The 16,276-nt window shown below is 39.2% G+C and overlaps 1 protein-coding gene across 6 annotated transcripts in view; it reads left to right on the forward strand.

Moving 5' to 3' along the window:
• The window catches only part of SHLD2 (shieldin complex subunit 2), an 84,149-nt gene that overhangs the window by 5,451 nt on the left and 62,422 nt on the right, over positions 1-16,276 (forward strand). Inside the window, exon 2 of one of the 6 annotated variants that reach the window (XM_023240635.2) lies at positions 8,979-9,114. The exons of 4 other annotated variants lie outside the window; for them this stretch is intronic. In XM_023240635.2, the coding sequence (XP_023096403.2) occupies positions 9,078-9,114 (37 nt within the window). In that variant the 5' untranslated portion in view covers positions 8,979-9,077. Of the gene's footprint in view, positions 1-8,976; positions 9,115-16,276 lie in introns of those variants that run through there. One more of the 6 variants, XM_045040245.1, reaches the window with a different exon arrangement.

Here is a 16,276-nt window from a genome sequence, read left to right on the forward strand (position 1 = left end):
ATTTAATAGCCATCAGAATTTTGTTTTCCTATGAAGTTGTTTACTTCTCATTTGACATAAGTAGAAAAGTCAAATATTTGATTTTTTAAACAAGAGTTTCTAGGGGTACCTGGGTAGCTCAGTTAAACGTCTGACTCTTGATTCGGCTCAGGTCATGATCTCACAGTTCGTGAGTTCAAGCCGTGCATTGGGCTCTGTGCTGCTGGTGAGTAGCCTGCTTGGGATTCTCTCTCTCTCCCTCTCTCTGCCTCTCCCCTACTTGCTCTCTCTCTCTCTCTCTCTCTCTCTCTCAAAATAAATAAATACAACTTAAAAAAAAAGTTTAAATAAGAGCTTCTAAACAAGGAACTAAAGAATTTGATGTTTCTTTTGTTAGGTCACTATCTTTCTAATTTTAATAGTTTTTTTTAAGATTATTTTGTGACAACATTTTATTTTATTTTTTAAATGTTTATTTATTTTGAGGGGTAGAGAGTGCACTGCATGTGTAGGAGGGGCAAAGAGAGAGGGAGAGAGAGAATTCCAAGCAGTTTCCACACTGTCAGTGCAGAGCCCAATGTGGGCTCATGAACTGAGATCATGACATGAGCTGAAATCTGGAGTCAGACACTTAACCAACTGAGCCACCCAGGCACTCCTATTTTATTTTATTTTACTTTACTGTATTTTATTTTATTTTATTTTATTTTTATTTTTATTTTATTTTAAAGTAAGCTCTATGCCCAGCATGGGGCTTGAACTCATGACCGTGAAATCAAGAGTTGCATACTCTAGTGACTGATCCAGCCAGGCGCCCTATATTTCAAGAGGTTTTACACAAGTGCTTATTAGTACTTCATTAATCAGCCAGTTGAGTGTGAGGAGAGAAGAGAACCTTGTGTTATGGGAACACCAAATGCAAAGGCCTGAAGGTAAATGAGACAATGATTTGAGAATATAGGGTAGCATACACTCTGGGTGAAAGCAGTTTGATCATGATAACAGTTTGGCTTAAGCATCAATTTGGTTGAAAATTAGTATTCTCTAATTCTGTTTTTTTTTTTTTTTCCAATATTGGTAATTTGGGTGCATCATGGATTGTTTTTCAAGCCATTGTGCTATAATTTTCAGGAAAATTTTTTCTGATACTTGCTTTTGTGTTTCTAATTGATTTTCAGAAAAGTTTGTCATTTTCATTTTTCCCCTTTAGTGAGCATGTTTTTTTAGTAAGCAAAAAACAGTAACAAAATCCAAGAAAAGGATCTGAGTTTGTAGTCTTTTTTCCTCTTAAAAAAACTTTTTTCCTAATAAATTAAATGTCACTTATATCTACTTCTCTAGTTTGGTTAAGGTGAATAATATTCAACAAAGGTTTTTATCAACTCTTGCTTAAGGGCTCTTTCCATGTTGTGGATAAACATAAAAACTCATTGTAGGAACTTAATCTCTTTAAGCATAGTATGCAAGAAACAAATAGGTCTCTTAAAAATTAACTGTACTAAGAAGGGATTCTGAACTCACCTGTACGTAATTCATTATGTCTCGGTCTTTGTCTTTAAATTGAGATCTTTTGTTTCCCTTGTATGTTAAAAGAGTGCCTCACCCCTCAGCTCTATTGATCTATGTAGATGACCCATTATAAAAGCAAATCTTTATTCTAGGTTTTGCATTTTCATTTTGGAAATTTTAGATCACTTGTGATCTTACTATGGGATTGGAGTTAGAATAGTAAGGAAAAAAGTGTAAAAATTTTTACTAAAAATTGAGACATGTCTGTGATGCTGTTAAAAGCAGACATAACTGAAAAGCAGGTCAGAGAAGCAAAAAGTATCTTCTCATTGACTATCATGGAAGAGTTATGGAAGAAACAGACTTTATTGTGAAGCATAGCTATGAGTGTAATGACACTGAGTCTGCTCTTATTGAAAGGTAGAAAAGAAAAACATGAATGAGGCAGTATGGATCCAGGAAGAGACACTGGTAATGGTTGGGGTCAGCTAAGTAGCAGTGGCCTAACTTCCTGGCCTTGAAGTGAACAAGATATTTGCTAGCTGTATTAGTTGGGACATTATCCAAATAAAAGTGCCTTAGACTGAAGCTGCAAACTAAATGAGATAACTATAATCTAACAAGAAGCCTGGGGGCAAGGCTATTCCCGTAGGTTATTGGTATAGGGCTCAGTGGTTCTATCAGGGAACCAAGAGCTTTTCTGTGTTACGTTCAGCAAGTTGGTGGTCTCTTTCTTCATGGTTGTAAGTTTGCTATATCAGTTCCAGGGGTCACATCAAGTTAACAACTAAGTGCTGTGTAGAGTGTAGCACTATGCTATGTAGGAACAGCAGTTTCCTCCCATACATATTTCTTTGTTGGTAACAGAAAATCTTGGGGCACCTGGGTGGCTCAGTCAGTTGAGCATCTGACTTCAGCTCAGGTCATGATCCCACGGTTGGTGGGTTTGAGTCCCGCATCAGGCTCTGTGCTGACATCTCAGATACTGGAGCCTGCTTACAATTCTGTGTCTCCCTCTCTCTCTGCTCCTTCCTCCACACACACACACACACACACACACACTCTCTCTCTCTCAAAACAAACATTAAAAAAAAAAAAAAACATCTTTTCCAGGGGTGCCTGGGTGGCTCTGTCAGTTGAGCGTCTGGCTCAGGTCATAATCTCATGATTCATGAGTTCAAGTCCTGCATCTGGCTCTGTGCTGCCAGCACAGAACCCTCTTTGGATCCTCTGTCCTTCTCTCTCTTTCTGCCCCTCTCCTGCTCATGCACTCTCTCTCAAAAATAAATAAACATGAAAAAGAAAATCTTTTCCAAAAGCCTGCCAGCCAGCTTCAGCTCTTTCAGGCGGGCCTCAGTAGCTAGGAATGGGTTATATGCCATGCCCTTGCTGTGAAGGAAGCCAGAAGTAGGGCTTTCTGACACTTTGAACTTCTAAGGTACAGATAGGCACTGCCAGCAAGGAAGAAAGAGCAGGAGGAATAATTGTGAAGTTGGCAACCAGCAGTGTTTGCTGTATTTGCTTCAGAAAATAGCTTGCCCGCTCTGTGTTCTTACTGTGATAATATATTTCCTTAGAATTTAAACACAGTTTCAGAGGGGTTAAACATTCTTAAATATAATACTGGGAATTATGCTTGTGGTTTCATGTCTCTACATTGAGAAATCTACAGATTCTAGTTCCCTTTGAAAACTATCATTATGTTTCATGTTCTCTACATTGAGACATTTGCTGAGTCTAGTTCCCTTTGAGATTTTATATAATGATTATAGTTTTAAGATTATGCCTCAATTTTTTTTTTTTTTTTTTTTTTTGCCATTGACACTTAGAAGGCAATATTTACTGTGTTGCCAGATAAGAGAACAGAACAGAAACCCATCCTCAGCTTCTGGGGGACAATATGGTAAATATAATGAAATATAAAATGCTCAGATGATTTCATGAGCTCTTCAAATTAAGCTGCCACCAGCAATTTTTGTCAATGGTGTAACACACAGGCAAGTGGCTTAAGTCAACAGGAGGGCTAATCTGGCCTTTATGTTGAAACTGGAAGTTCTTTTGTTGTGCTAAGGGCAGAAGTGACCATTTCATTGGAGCCTCTATGTTATAGGACATACTATCAGAAACACAGTTGGGATAAGACTATTTTGAAGATACTGGGGGCAGATATGTAAAGATGCCCTTTACATATATTTGTCCTCCACAATTTTCTTGTCAGAGACAGAATCTTTATCATTGTATTCCTGGAGGGCCACATAAAACCAATGAAACACAAAGGTTTCTAGATTCTAGAAATTGATATCACCAGCCACCCACAGTGGAAGTTCTGGCCAGCTGTTTAAAAAAAAATTAAGTGTTGGGGTGACTGGGTAGCTCAGTGTGTTAAGCGTTCGACTCAATTTTGGCTCAAGTCATGATTTCACCGTTTGTGGGATCAAGACCCAGGTTGGGCTCTATGCTGACAGTGCAGAGCCTGCTTGGGATTCTGTCTCTCCCTCTCTCTCTATCTCTCCCGTGCTCTCTTTCTCTTTCAAAAAAAATAAATACACTTAAAAAAAAATTAAGTATTGGTGCTCCTGAGTGGCTTAGTTGGTAAAGCGTCCGACTTCAGCTCGGGTCATGATCTCACGGTTTGTGAATTCAAAGCCTGTCATCGGGCTCTGTGCTGACAGCATGAAGCCTGCTTGGGATTCTGTCTCCTTCTCTCTCTGCTCCTCCCTCTCTCTCTCTCTCAAAGCAAATAAATAAAATTAAAAAACATGAAATATCAGCGTGTAGCAGTGTATCAGTGCGAAAGTGCTGATACAGAGACAGGAGAGGTGTCAGGACTTCAAGATCAAGGGAAGTTGTGTTGAAAGGCTCTTTTGACAGCAGGTATTTATTATCCATACCTTCATGTGTTTTTTTCTAGGTCAGATATAAAATGGAATTATTTTTGAATAACAATTGTTTGGTGTATTTTAATAAGTATTCTAAAGAATGACAGACTTTGACTATCTTGTGTAATTTCATATTGCCATGCCTCTTATGCAATACAAACACCAAAAAAAGTGAAGGAAACATGAGAGAAATAATCACACTTGGCTTGAAAGTAACTAGAAAAAAATTAAATTGAAAAAAAAAGCAAAAAACTAAAAGACCTGAACCTTGAGAAAGTCCAGTTCCTTACCATTAATGGTTGTCATTTATTTTAACATTTTCTTAGAGAAAAATTTAAAAGTGTGCCTATGAAAATAATAGGAAGACTGCCCCATCAGTCTGCAATGACTGTGCGTTTTCAACTACAGGCATTCCTCGCTGATCCAAGATCTGCTGTCTGAACTCAGAAACATAACAGATGGGACAACAAGGGATAGTTACATTTATTCCTAACCTATTTCTGCAGACTCATGTCATTTCTAATCCAAGTCACTTTTTCTTATATTGGTTCTCATGATGAAACACTTAAATCTTCCTAATTTTTCTCTATAGTTATTAGTTAAAATAGTAATAACTGGCAAAAACTGAATTTGATTTTTTATTTTTTCTTCTGTTTTTACCCCTGGTCCCCCACCAATCCCCCACCCTGACTCTGAATTTGAATTTTATTTTATTTTATTTATTATTATTATTTTTAGATACATATACTTAAAAAATTTTTAATGTTTATTTTTGAGAAAGAGACAAGGTGAATGGGGGGAAGGGCTGAGAGAGAGGGAAACACAGAATCTGAAACAGGCTCTAGGCTCTGAGCTGTCAGCCCAGAGCCTGATGCGGGGCTCAAACTCACAAATCGTGAGAGATTGTGACCTGAGCCGAAGTCAGACGCTTAACCAACTGAGCCATCCAGGCACCCCTGAATTTGAATTTTAAAGAGTAGATTAAGACCTGAAAATTCTGAAATAGGAAAGAAGAATGCTTAAAAATCGGTATCTAGGCACAAGCACTCCAGGATATATTTTAAGATACTGACACGGGGCGCCTGGGTGGCGCAGTCGGTTAAACGTCCGACTTCAGCCAGGTCACGATCTCGCGGTCTGCGAGTTCGAGCCCCGCGCCAGGCGCTGGGCAGATGGCTCGGAGCCTGGAGCCTGTTTCCCATTCTGTGTCTCCCTCTCTCTCTGCCCCTCCCCCGTTCATGCTCTGTCTCTCTCTGTCCCAAAAATAAATAAACGTTGGAAAAAAAAAAAATTTAAGATACTAACAGTTGAAAAAACAATGACTAAATATATTCATTTTTTCCACTTCTTAAATTTTATTTTTATTTTGAAGTGATTATGCTAATAATAATTTGTTCTGAAATAAGTTTTCTTTAGAAATAATTTTAGATATATAGAAGAGGTGCAAAGATACTGCAGAGTTCCCTTCACCCATTTTCCCCTAATGATAACATCTTATATAGCCAGAATACATTTATCAAAATTAAGAAATTAGCAATGGTACAGATTGATTTTTTTTTTAATTGTCATGTTAGCCAAATTGTCATATTGACCAACATGCTTTTTGCTGAATTACCTGGAGCTGTACTATTGATCTTATTCATGATCTGTGTTCTTAGCTCAGCTCTTTCTGATGGTCACGTTTGATACCCTGTGACCTTCATCCTGTTCCTCAGGTTACAGATGACTGACCACCTTTTGGGCAGATACCCAACCATGTCCAGTCTAAATGCTGGCCAGAAACCTGTGATGTGACTTGGTCAGAAGGATGGCTTTCCAATTTTAGTTTTATTTCTAATCCATGTGTCTCTTAATAATATCCTCCCCACTTACAGAGCTGGTCGAAATGTCTTTTTAAACCAAAAAAGCCTGATCAAAATGATATGCGTTAGGTAACTGCACCTTGGTTCATTGTGGCTAGAGTGTGTGTATGTGTAGGTCTGTTGGGGAGGGAGGGAGAGGCAGAAGAAGAAATGGCAAGAGATTAGGGAGGCAGCTCACCAGACAGTGTGTCTCTTCATTTGACTAGTTTATTGGCTTTACTGATATCTTCTGTTGTATATTTGTTTTTGCGATTTTTGAATCTGGAGATGCAAATCTTTTCAGGTTCTAGAACATTTTCTTTTCTTTTTTCTTTTTCTTTTTTAATGTTTATTTTTGAGAGAGAGAGCCAGAGCACAAGTGGGGGAAGGGCAGAGAGAGAGGGAGACACAATCAGAAGCAGGCTCCAGGCTCTGAGTTGTCAGCACAGAGCCCAACGCAGGGCTCAAGCTCAAGAACCGAACCGTGAGATCATGACCTGAGCCGAAGTTAGACACTTAACTGACCGAGCCACCCAGGGGCCCCTTTAGGTTCTAGAACATTTTCAACTGGTACTTATTTTTAAATTTTTTTTTCAACGTTTTTTATTTATTTTTTGGGACAGAGAGAGACAGAGAATGAACGGGGGAGGGGCAGAGAGAGAGAGGGAGACACAGAATCGGAAACAGGCTCCAGGCTCTGAGCCATCAGCCCAGAGCCTGACGCAGGGCTCGAACTCACGGACTGCGAGATCTTGACCTGGCTGAAGTCGGACGCTTAACCGACTGTGCCACCCAGGCGCCCCACAACTGGTACTTCTTCAAATACTGTCTCTACCCCATTCTGTCCTCCTTCACTTTATCTTCTGTGTTTCTTACCTACTCTTTTTGTGTTTTCAGCTTTTTATTTTTTTGTGCTTCATTCTACAAGGATTCAGTTTTCCACATAGCTCTCCTTTTTTTCTTCTGGGTTGGGGCTACTGGTAGAGAAGCTTTATAATTTTTCCTGGCATTGAGGAGGGGGCATCTTATCTTTGTGCCATTTTCTGACTTTGGCCATTGCTGAGCTGTACCTTGGCTGGCTTAGTCTTGATTGGCACTGCCTGCTGTGCTGTGTCTGAAGCTGATGTCCCTGCTACTACTGACCTCTGGTCAGCAGGTCTGTGTGTGCTGGACCCACCCTAATTCCGGGCTCTTTTGGGCCCAGTGGCCCCAAACAAACTTCTTAATGGTTTCTACAGCATGCTGGTGTGCTTGGGTCTTTGAGGCAGCTTTTCAGGAATATAGTATGAGCATGTCCTTGGCTGTTACTGACCTACCACATTAATATAGTGGCAGGTGCGAGGTTTTTGCTAAAAGACATACAGTTCCCTGGACCATAACTTGCAAAAGGGAAAGACAGTTATCTTCTGAGTCCTTACCCACAAACATTTTTCACCCTTTCTCGCCCCAAGACATAGTCGCAGATGGGATAGGAAAAATTCCAAACTTTTAACTATTTTCTAGCTCCCCTTTCTCTCTGTACTCCTCCTTCAGGTTTTTATGTCCTCTCAATTGTTGTGGGAGAATTGCATTTACACCAGCACCTCCTACTTCCTCTATGCTGTAGTTTACAGTATAAACTCTACCAGGAAAGTTTTCTTGCTTTGGTCTGTGGTGCTGAAAGTTAGGGTTTTAGAACTTAAAAAAACCCTGGGGCATCTGGGTGGCTCAGTTAGTTAAGCATCCAACTTCAGCTCAGGTCACGATCTCACTGCTTGTGAGTTTGAGCCCCACGTTGGGCTCGGTGCTGACAGCTTGGAGCCTGGAGCCTGCTTCAGAATCTGTCTCCATCTCTCTGCCCCTCCCTTGCATGCGCTCTGTCTCTGTCTCTCTCAAATATAAACTAAAACATAAAAAAAAATTTTTTAATTTAGAATTTAAAAAAACCCTTAGATCTTGCACGTGAAATTCTTAACTTTCAAGAATTGTGGTTTCATTGGACTAAGGACCTAAATGTAAGAGCCAAAACTATAAAACTCTTAGAAAAAATGTAAGTGTAAATATTCTTCATCTTATATTAGGCAACAGTTTCTTAAATATGACATCAGGGATGCCTGGGTGGCTCAGTGGGTTAAGCATCCAACTCCTGATTTCGGCTCAGGTCATGATCTCATGGTTCATGGAACTGAGCCCGGCATTGGGCTCTGTGCTGATAGTGTGGAGCCTGCTTGAGAATCTCTCTCTCCCTCTCTCTCCACCCCTCCCTGGCTTAGGCACGTGCACTCTTTCTCAAAATAAAGAAACTTAAAAAAACACTTAAATATGACACCAGAAACACAAAAAGTAGATAAATTTGTCTTTATCAAAATTAAAAACTTATGTACTCTCAAGATAGATATTGAAGTACCAATATCTTTTCATAGAATGAGTGAGTCCACAATTCAGGATAGAATTCTAAACTAGAGATATATATTTGGTCGTCATCAGTGAGTAGGCAGTGTGAACATGGTAATCCCAGGATGGAAGTGAGAAGAGCAAAGGAAGGAGTCCTGAGGGAACGTCAGTCTCTGAGCACCGAGTAGAGAAAGGAAGGAATGGTCTGCAAGGTTGAAAGAAGAGTACGAGTTATCATAGAAGTTTCCCCACTTGACTCTAAGCTCCTTGAGGGCTTAACTCTGTCATGTTCCTCATTTTATCCCCAGTTCTGGTCATAAAGTAGGTTTCCGGTTGTCAAATGAAAACTGAGAAGTCTTAAGGAACAGTGGTCAGCAGTGTCAAATGTCTCAAATAGGTCAACGGACATAAGGACTGAGCAAACAAGGAGCTGATTGATGGTCTTTAGAAGAGCATCGATGGAGCGTCTGTGGTGGAGATAAATGCCAGATTGCTGATGATGAAGGGTGAAAGGTTGCGAGAAGGTGGAGACAGTAAGTGCAGACATTCTTTTAAAAAAAACTTGAAGGATAGTAGGTAGAGGGCATGCTGTATCAAGATGAGAGTGACTTCAACATGGTTATGCACTACACAGAAGTTGGCAGAAAGGGAGAAGTTGATACAGGAAAAAGGAAGTATGTGAGACTGAATGTTATCCTCAGGATTAGTGGGAATGGAGGGAAGATATAGGGCTGGAGTAGGAGTAGGAGTATAGTTTCTACTGACAGAGGAGTAGCGGAAGGAGAGATGGTGTTGAGGAAGAAAAGTGTTTGGGTGGTAGGTGAGGGATTTGGGGCCTCCTTACACTTGATTAATTTTCTCAGTAAAGTGTGGGGAGGTTAAAGTCATTAGCTGAGTTTATCGAGTAAGAAAATAGTGATTATAGGGGAGAGTTTGAGGAGAAGGGAGCATTTTCAGAAGGCTATTGGTGGAAATGAGAGGGCTAATGGAATGGATTACTTAGACGAATTGTAATGACACATATTTCATGGCTGTGGTGTATATAGTTGTATGAGTGATCTTCTCCCCCCATGTCAGGGCCCAGCAACCTGAGTGAGCAGACAAGTTGAACAAGTCCCCGTCTAATGGGCCAGTGTGGCAGAAAGGGAGGCAAGAGATTTCAGCAGTGATAGGGTTTAAAGCAATGGGCCATTGAGGCTAAGCTGAATAGGGGGTAACTTTTGAAACCGGAAAGCAGCTGGGATATGAAGTGTCGAGACTGGATATTGGAATTTAAGATTAAGTTAAATTTCAGATTAAATAGGAGGAGCAGTTGCTGGTTATGACTGACTGCAAGAGCTGGTTATGGAGCAGATTTCTGAAGTAGAGAGAAAGTGAAGGTTACGGGGGTTGAACAGATAAGGGAACTGTAAAGCTAGGGTGTTAACAGGAGCCAGCTACAGAGGAAGTAAGTTGCTCAGAATGGTTCTAGGACAAGGGTTGGGAAGATTATGAACTTTGTTCCAAAGTCTTTAGTGAACGTGGGAGAGTGACCAAGAGGTCAGTCGATGACAGAAACAAGGAGAGAAAGGCAGGAACAGGACATAAACCTCTACAGAGGTACTTTTATATGAGGGTAAAGAACTGCATTGGTGAATAAAGAATGACCTCCATGCCTCACCTTGGCTGAGCAGGAGAAAGAATAGCTTGCATTCAGATTTTAGTTTAGACAGAAAGACTGCTGGAATGTTATTCAAATTGGTTCAAGGTTTAGGGTATTTGTTTACAGTGGAACATTTAAAGGGTTATCAGGAAATATAGCTATTGGACATGTGCGCTAGTTGAGGAGGGGGAGTACACACCAGAAATGAGATCAGAGTGCAGCGACAAAGAGGAATTAAATTGGAGGGGCTTAGGTTTGGATGATTGTGGTAATGATGAAAAACATGGTAGTCTTAGCTGGTCTCAAAATTTTTATCGATTTTGTGGGAAAATGTATTTATGCTGACAGACTGAGATACTGGTTGTGCACAAAACTGGATGACTTCATTATTTTCAGGTCTGCTTAGCAATGTTTAGCAATCTGTGGCCTTTGCTCAGCATGTCATGAAGAACCCTAGCATGGAGGTGTTTTCTTCTTTGGCAAGGCCTAGCCCTGGTAAGGAGCATGGCAGGGCAGAAGCGATTGGTGGTCACGTGATCTTTTCACCAGGACAAACTTCTCTCTAAGGGGTGGGTAGGTAGGTAGAGATAATCCTGAGTCCAAATTGGGGTGAGAAATCATAGGTCATCAGTCCTTTGGAAAACCTGATGCCAGCTTGAAAGGGTATGTAAAAAATTCTGAGTCCCAAAAGGAGGGACTAGCAGTAAGGATGATTAATGATCTTCTTCATGACTTAAAAATTTAATACTATTGCAGCAGTATTTAAGTCATATTTAAGTTAAAAAGTATAACCTGAAATGCTACACATTAAATGTCTATTTTTAAAATTAGAAAATGTGTCAAATTATAAAGTTGCAAAATAATACTCTCAAAATTTTACCTCTCCCAAAATGTCTTTCTTGAAGCCAAAGGTTTTACGTTGATCTTTGGCATATTAAAAAAAAATTTTTTTTAATGTTTATTCCTATTTGAGAGAGAGAGAGACACACACACAGAGTACAAGCAGGGGATGGGTCAGAGAGGGAGACACAGAATCTGAAGCAGGCTCCAGGCTCTGAGCTGCCAGCACAGAGCTCAACGTGGGGCTGGAACTCACAAACCACGAGATCATGACCCGAGCCGAAGTCGGGTGCTTAACCGACTGAGCTACCCAGGCGCCCAATTTTTGGCATATTTAAAATATGCTTTCAGACTTCCTCGGGGCAAGGAATACTTAGAAGCATGATGCATGGTGTTTTTGCGCAGCCCTAAGAATATTGGTGTGCTCTTGAGCACTGACCTTGATAAGCACTGAGTAATGTACAGATAGAATTGTTGAATCATTGTATTGTACATCTGAAGCTAGTATATTACTGTGTGTTAATTATACTTCAATTAAAAAAAGAAAGAAAATAAATTAAAAAAAGAAATAATTGGTATGTATGATTTCACTATACAAACCAAGAACAGTTCTCCCAGCAGAAAACATGATTTCTTTAGATATATAACTATCTCTGCCTCTCACAAAATAATAGATAATATTCAAAAGAAATCACATGCCACAATTTTTTAAAATCTTTTTAACCACTAGGCTGATTTGCCTCATATTGTTTCTTTTGTCATATTAGAACTTTAGCTCAAAGGCAAGTGGTGGCAAGTAGGAGTTAATGACAATTTTGGAGAGAAAAATTCAACCTTAAAAAACAATTGGACCTTTTATTTTTTTGAGTTTTCAAGAAATATTTTAACAGTAAGATATACTCAGTAAAGAAAACTTGGACAGTGTAGGAAGTTAGGAAGGAAGGGTTACCCATGGCTCAAATCAACCGCACTTGGTATTTTGGTGTCTTTCTTTTTAGATTGAGTTTTTCTCTAAATTTTGATTATTTGGTGTTTTGCTGGTTTGTTTGTTTTAGGTAAATAATTATGCTTATACTGTAAACTTAAACTAGTAATCTGCTTTTTCACATAGCATTATTCATAACCTTCATAACATCATTTGTAATGATTGCACAATATGATGAATATACCACTCTGTATTTAACCCTTCCCCTAAAATTAGACTTTCTGAGTATAGTTGACCTTGAACAAAACAAGTTTGAGCTACGCAGGTCCACTTATATGCAGATTAAAAAATTGTCTATTTATTTTGAGAGTGAGAGAAAGCTCATACACATGTTAGCAGGGGTAGGGTGGGGGGTGGGACGGGGTGGTGGGTAGAGAGAGAGGGAGAGAGAGAATCCCAAGCAGACTCCATGCTGTCAGCACAGAGCCCAATGTGGGGTTCATCCTGAGTCGACAGGATGGGCCGAAACCAGGAGTCGACACTTACCCAACTGAGCCACCCAGGCATGCCCATGCAGATTTTTTTCAACAAATGCAATGTAGTACTGTAAATGTATTTTATCTTTTTTAGGATTTTCTTAATAATATTTTGTTTTCTCTAACCTACTGATTCTAAGGATACAGTATATAGTACATACTACATACCAGTAGGTATTTTATCACCTGTTTTTATACCTACCAGTAGGTTTTAATCACCTGTTTATGTTATTGGTAAGGCTTCAGCTCAACAATAGCTATCAGTTAAGTCTTTGGGGCGTTAAAAGTTATGGTCAGAATTTTGACTGTGTGGGAGTTGATGCCCCTAACCTCTTCTTTGTTTGAAGGTCACCTGTATTTCTTTTCTTTTCTTTTTTTTTTTTTTAGAGAGAGAATGAGCATGCAAGTAGGGGAGAGGGGCAGAGGGAGAGAGAATCTTAAGCTCCACAACTCAGCACGGAGCCTGACATGGGGCTCGATCCCATGACCCTGGGATCGTGACCTGAGCCAAAATCAAGAGTCGGACACTCCACCAGCTGAGCCACCCCAGGCACCCCAAGAGTCAACTGTATTTCTAATTTTTTAGAATATTAAACCATGTTACAATATGTGTATTTGCATAAAATTTTATTGTGTATTCTTTATTTATTTGCATAGTATAGATTCTTGGAAATGGATTTGTTTGATCAAAGGCTGTACGCATTTCTGAAGATCCTGACACATATTGCTTAGAAAAATTCTTAGTGATAGGGTGGCATGGTTGGCACTTCCAGCAATGACTGTAAATTTCACAAATGGGCACAGTAAACATCAAATGCAAGAACAACATCTGAATATTGACTTTAAATCTATACAGGGGATATGAGACTTACATAGATGGCCATATCTTGATGATGGGAAACATTTTTTGTTCTTATTCAGATGATTGCAGGCTGGATGATGACTGAATAGATAACACACAGTATTTTGGATAATTGAATGAATGATCTGATGATCAGTCCATCCAACAGTATGTTTACAATCATACATGTAGAACAGAATTGCTTATATTTTTACATTTGCTACTGAAGGTTTATTCAGTTTTCCTGGCAGTTAACTTTGGAGTTTAGGGGGCAGTATTTAACGGATTGAAGCCAATGCAGGCTATGGAATGGAAAACAAAATGGTATTTCATTCCACTACATGTATAGGTTCTGGGCACTGAATCCATGTGCTGGTATCTGTAAGGAGGTATTACTAGTTTATTTTTAAGGACAGCCAAATGGAAGAGACAGGTAGGGCAGGGCATGGGGGAAACGGCACTTCCACGCCCATTCTGGACACGTCACCCTTCCAGCACCTTGATGTGTTCACCAACTGGGAAGCACCAATCTTGTTTTTGTTCTTGTTTTTTTTTTTTTTTTTTTAACATTTTATTTAAGTGATGGAATTCTCTATTATTTCTCAGAGTATGGTTTTTTGTTTTTTGTTTTAAAGACATTAACCAGGGTGTCTGGGTGGCTCAGTCAGTTAAGCGTCCCCCTTTGGCTCAGGTCATGATCTCCTGGTTTGTGGATGTGACCCCGTATCAGGCTCTGTGCTGACAGTTTGGAGCCGAGCCTGGAACCTGCTTCAGATTCTGTGTCTTGCCCCTCCCCCACTCATGCTCACTTTCTCTCTCTCTCTCTCAAAAATAAATAACCATTAAAAAAATTAAAAAAAAACCCCACATTAACCAGTCTTTTTGATGGGCTGCGAAAAAGTGGGTTCCATCATGTAATTTTGAGAGGAAACTGCATACTATATCCCTTCCCCGTTTGGTGATTAATAATGAGCATCAATTTTCAGCAGCTTAGTAAAGACTCAGGGAAATGATATATTACCACTGACAATTTAACATTTATTGAGTACTTAGTATTTTGAGGCTCTGTTCTAACAATCCCATATATATTAATCTTTACAACAAGTCTGTCTTCTGCAATTACCTCCTTTTGTTTACAGAGGAGAAAACTGAGGTCCAGATTGGTGAAATAACATGCCCAAAGTCACTGTCATGGCTTAGTATGTAGAAGAGCCAGGACTCAAACCCAGATAGACTGACTCCAGAAGACTTTTAAGCACTATGTTGTACTATTTGTAACTGGAAAGAAGACTGGCTTAGTGTTAAGTCTGGCATTTCTTTCCGTATCTTTATATTATCTCATTATCTTTCCATATTTTTATAGGGATTGGTTTTTCATGGAGTTAACTGGGAAGTGCTACCTTAAGCCAGCCTACACTGGTCCAGTCTCTTAAACACCATTGTTTTAGAATAGAACTTTTCCTTTTCCTTTTTTTCTTTTTTAACTTAATTCTCTGTTGATAGTATTCAGTATTATATTTATTTGTTAATTTTAAATGTTATTAAAAGACTATTATTTTAACTTTAAGGCACTTTATATATATTCTCTTTCACAGTGACCTTCCCAGGAATTTTTAATAGGTCAACATCACCCTATACTACTTTTGAGGTACTAAATCAGTTTATAATCCAAATCACTATGTTACTCTGCTTTCTCTGCTATTATTATTATTTTTTTTTTTTATAAAACTTTCTTTACAAGGTAAGAAACTGATAGCTTTTTAGTGCTCTGGAACATGATGATAACTAACATCTGAATTTGAGCTTTGGCTCTGCCTCTCTGAAAGCTGTGTGACCTTAGAAAACTTATTTCACTTCTCAAAACTTCTGTTTCTTCCTCTAAAAGACAAAGTTAATATCTTGCACAGTGGCTGTGAGAATTAAATAAGATTCATGTCATGTCTGGTACATAGAAAGCTCTCAGTAAATGTTGCTTGCCCTCAATTCTATACTATGATTGAATTGCAAAAACAATTAGAAAAGAAAGGTCAGTTTTAAATTTGAACTGTCTCGATGTTATGCTGACATCAGCTCCATTTCTGATAAAGTGATGTTGTCCTGATACAGGTTGTATGGGAGTTAAAACCAGTTTCCTTCCGGCTTTCCAACTGACATAATAAGCAAAGCCTGACTGGGCAAACATAGGCCTATTTATTAGATCACTTATTATTAATGTTAAACCAGCTCTGGTGCTGACTTATCCTGTTCTTTTTGAAATTTCACTGTTGTCACTTAACATCTGATAGACCTTTAGAAGCTTCATAGAATGCTAAAGGGTTTAATTCATCTTTCAGAACACGTGAAGTGTATTTTCCAAAGTGGTCTTCTCCATCCAGCAGTACGTTCAAAATCATGCATGTAGGACAGAATTGCTTCTATTTTTACATTTGCTACTAGAGGTTTGTTCAGTTTTCCTGGCAGTCAGCTTTGGAGTTGAGGGGGCAGTACTTAACACATCTAACCAAAGCATGAATAATTATTTAAAAAAATTTTTTTTTACATTCATTTATTTTTGAGAAACAGAGTGAAACAAAGCATGAATGGGGGAGGGGAAGAGAGAGGAGACACAGAATCCGAAGCAGGCTCTTCCAGGCTCCAAGAAAGCTGTCAGCACAGAGCCTGATGTGGGGCTCGAACCCACAAACTGTGAGATCGTGACTTGAGCCGAAGTTGGACGCTCAACTGACTGAGCCACCCAGGTGCCCCAGCATGAATAATTATTTAAAACAAAGCTATTAAAGGAAAAAACCTACAGGGATTTTTCAATTTCACAATGACTCACTCCTTAAGTGAAAAGAAAATGGGTTTGGTTTGAGCTGTATGTGGGGGGATCTCTAATATTCTATTCTAAGTGCCTCTTCTAGCCCTGAAA

Source organism: Felis catus, chromosome D2 (assembly GCF_018350175.1).
Source record: "Felis catus isolate Fca126 chromosome D2, F.catus_Fca126_mat1.0, whole genome shotgun sequence".
NCBI lineage: Eukaryota > Metazoa > Chordata > Mammalia > Carnivora > Felidae > Felis > Felis catus.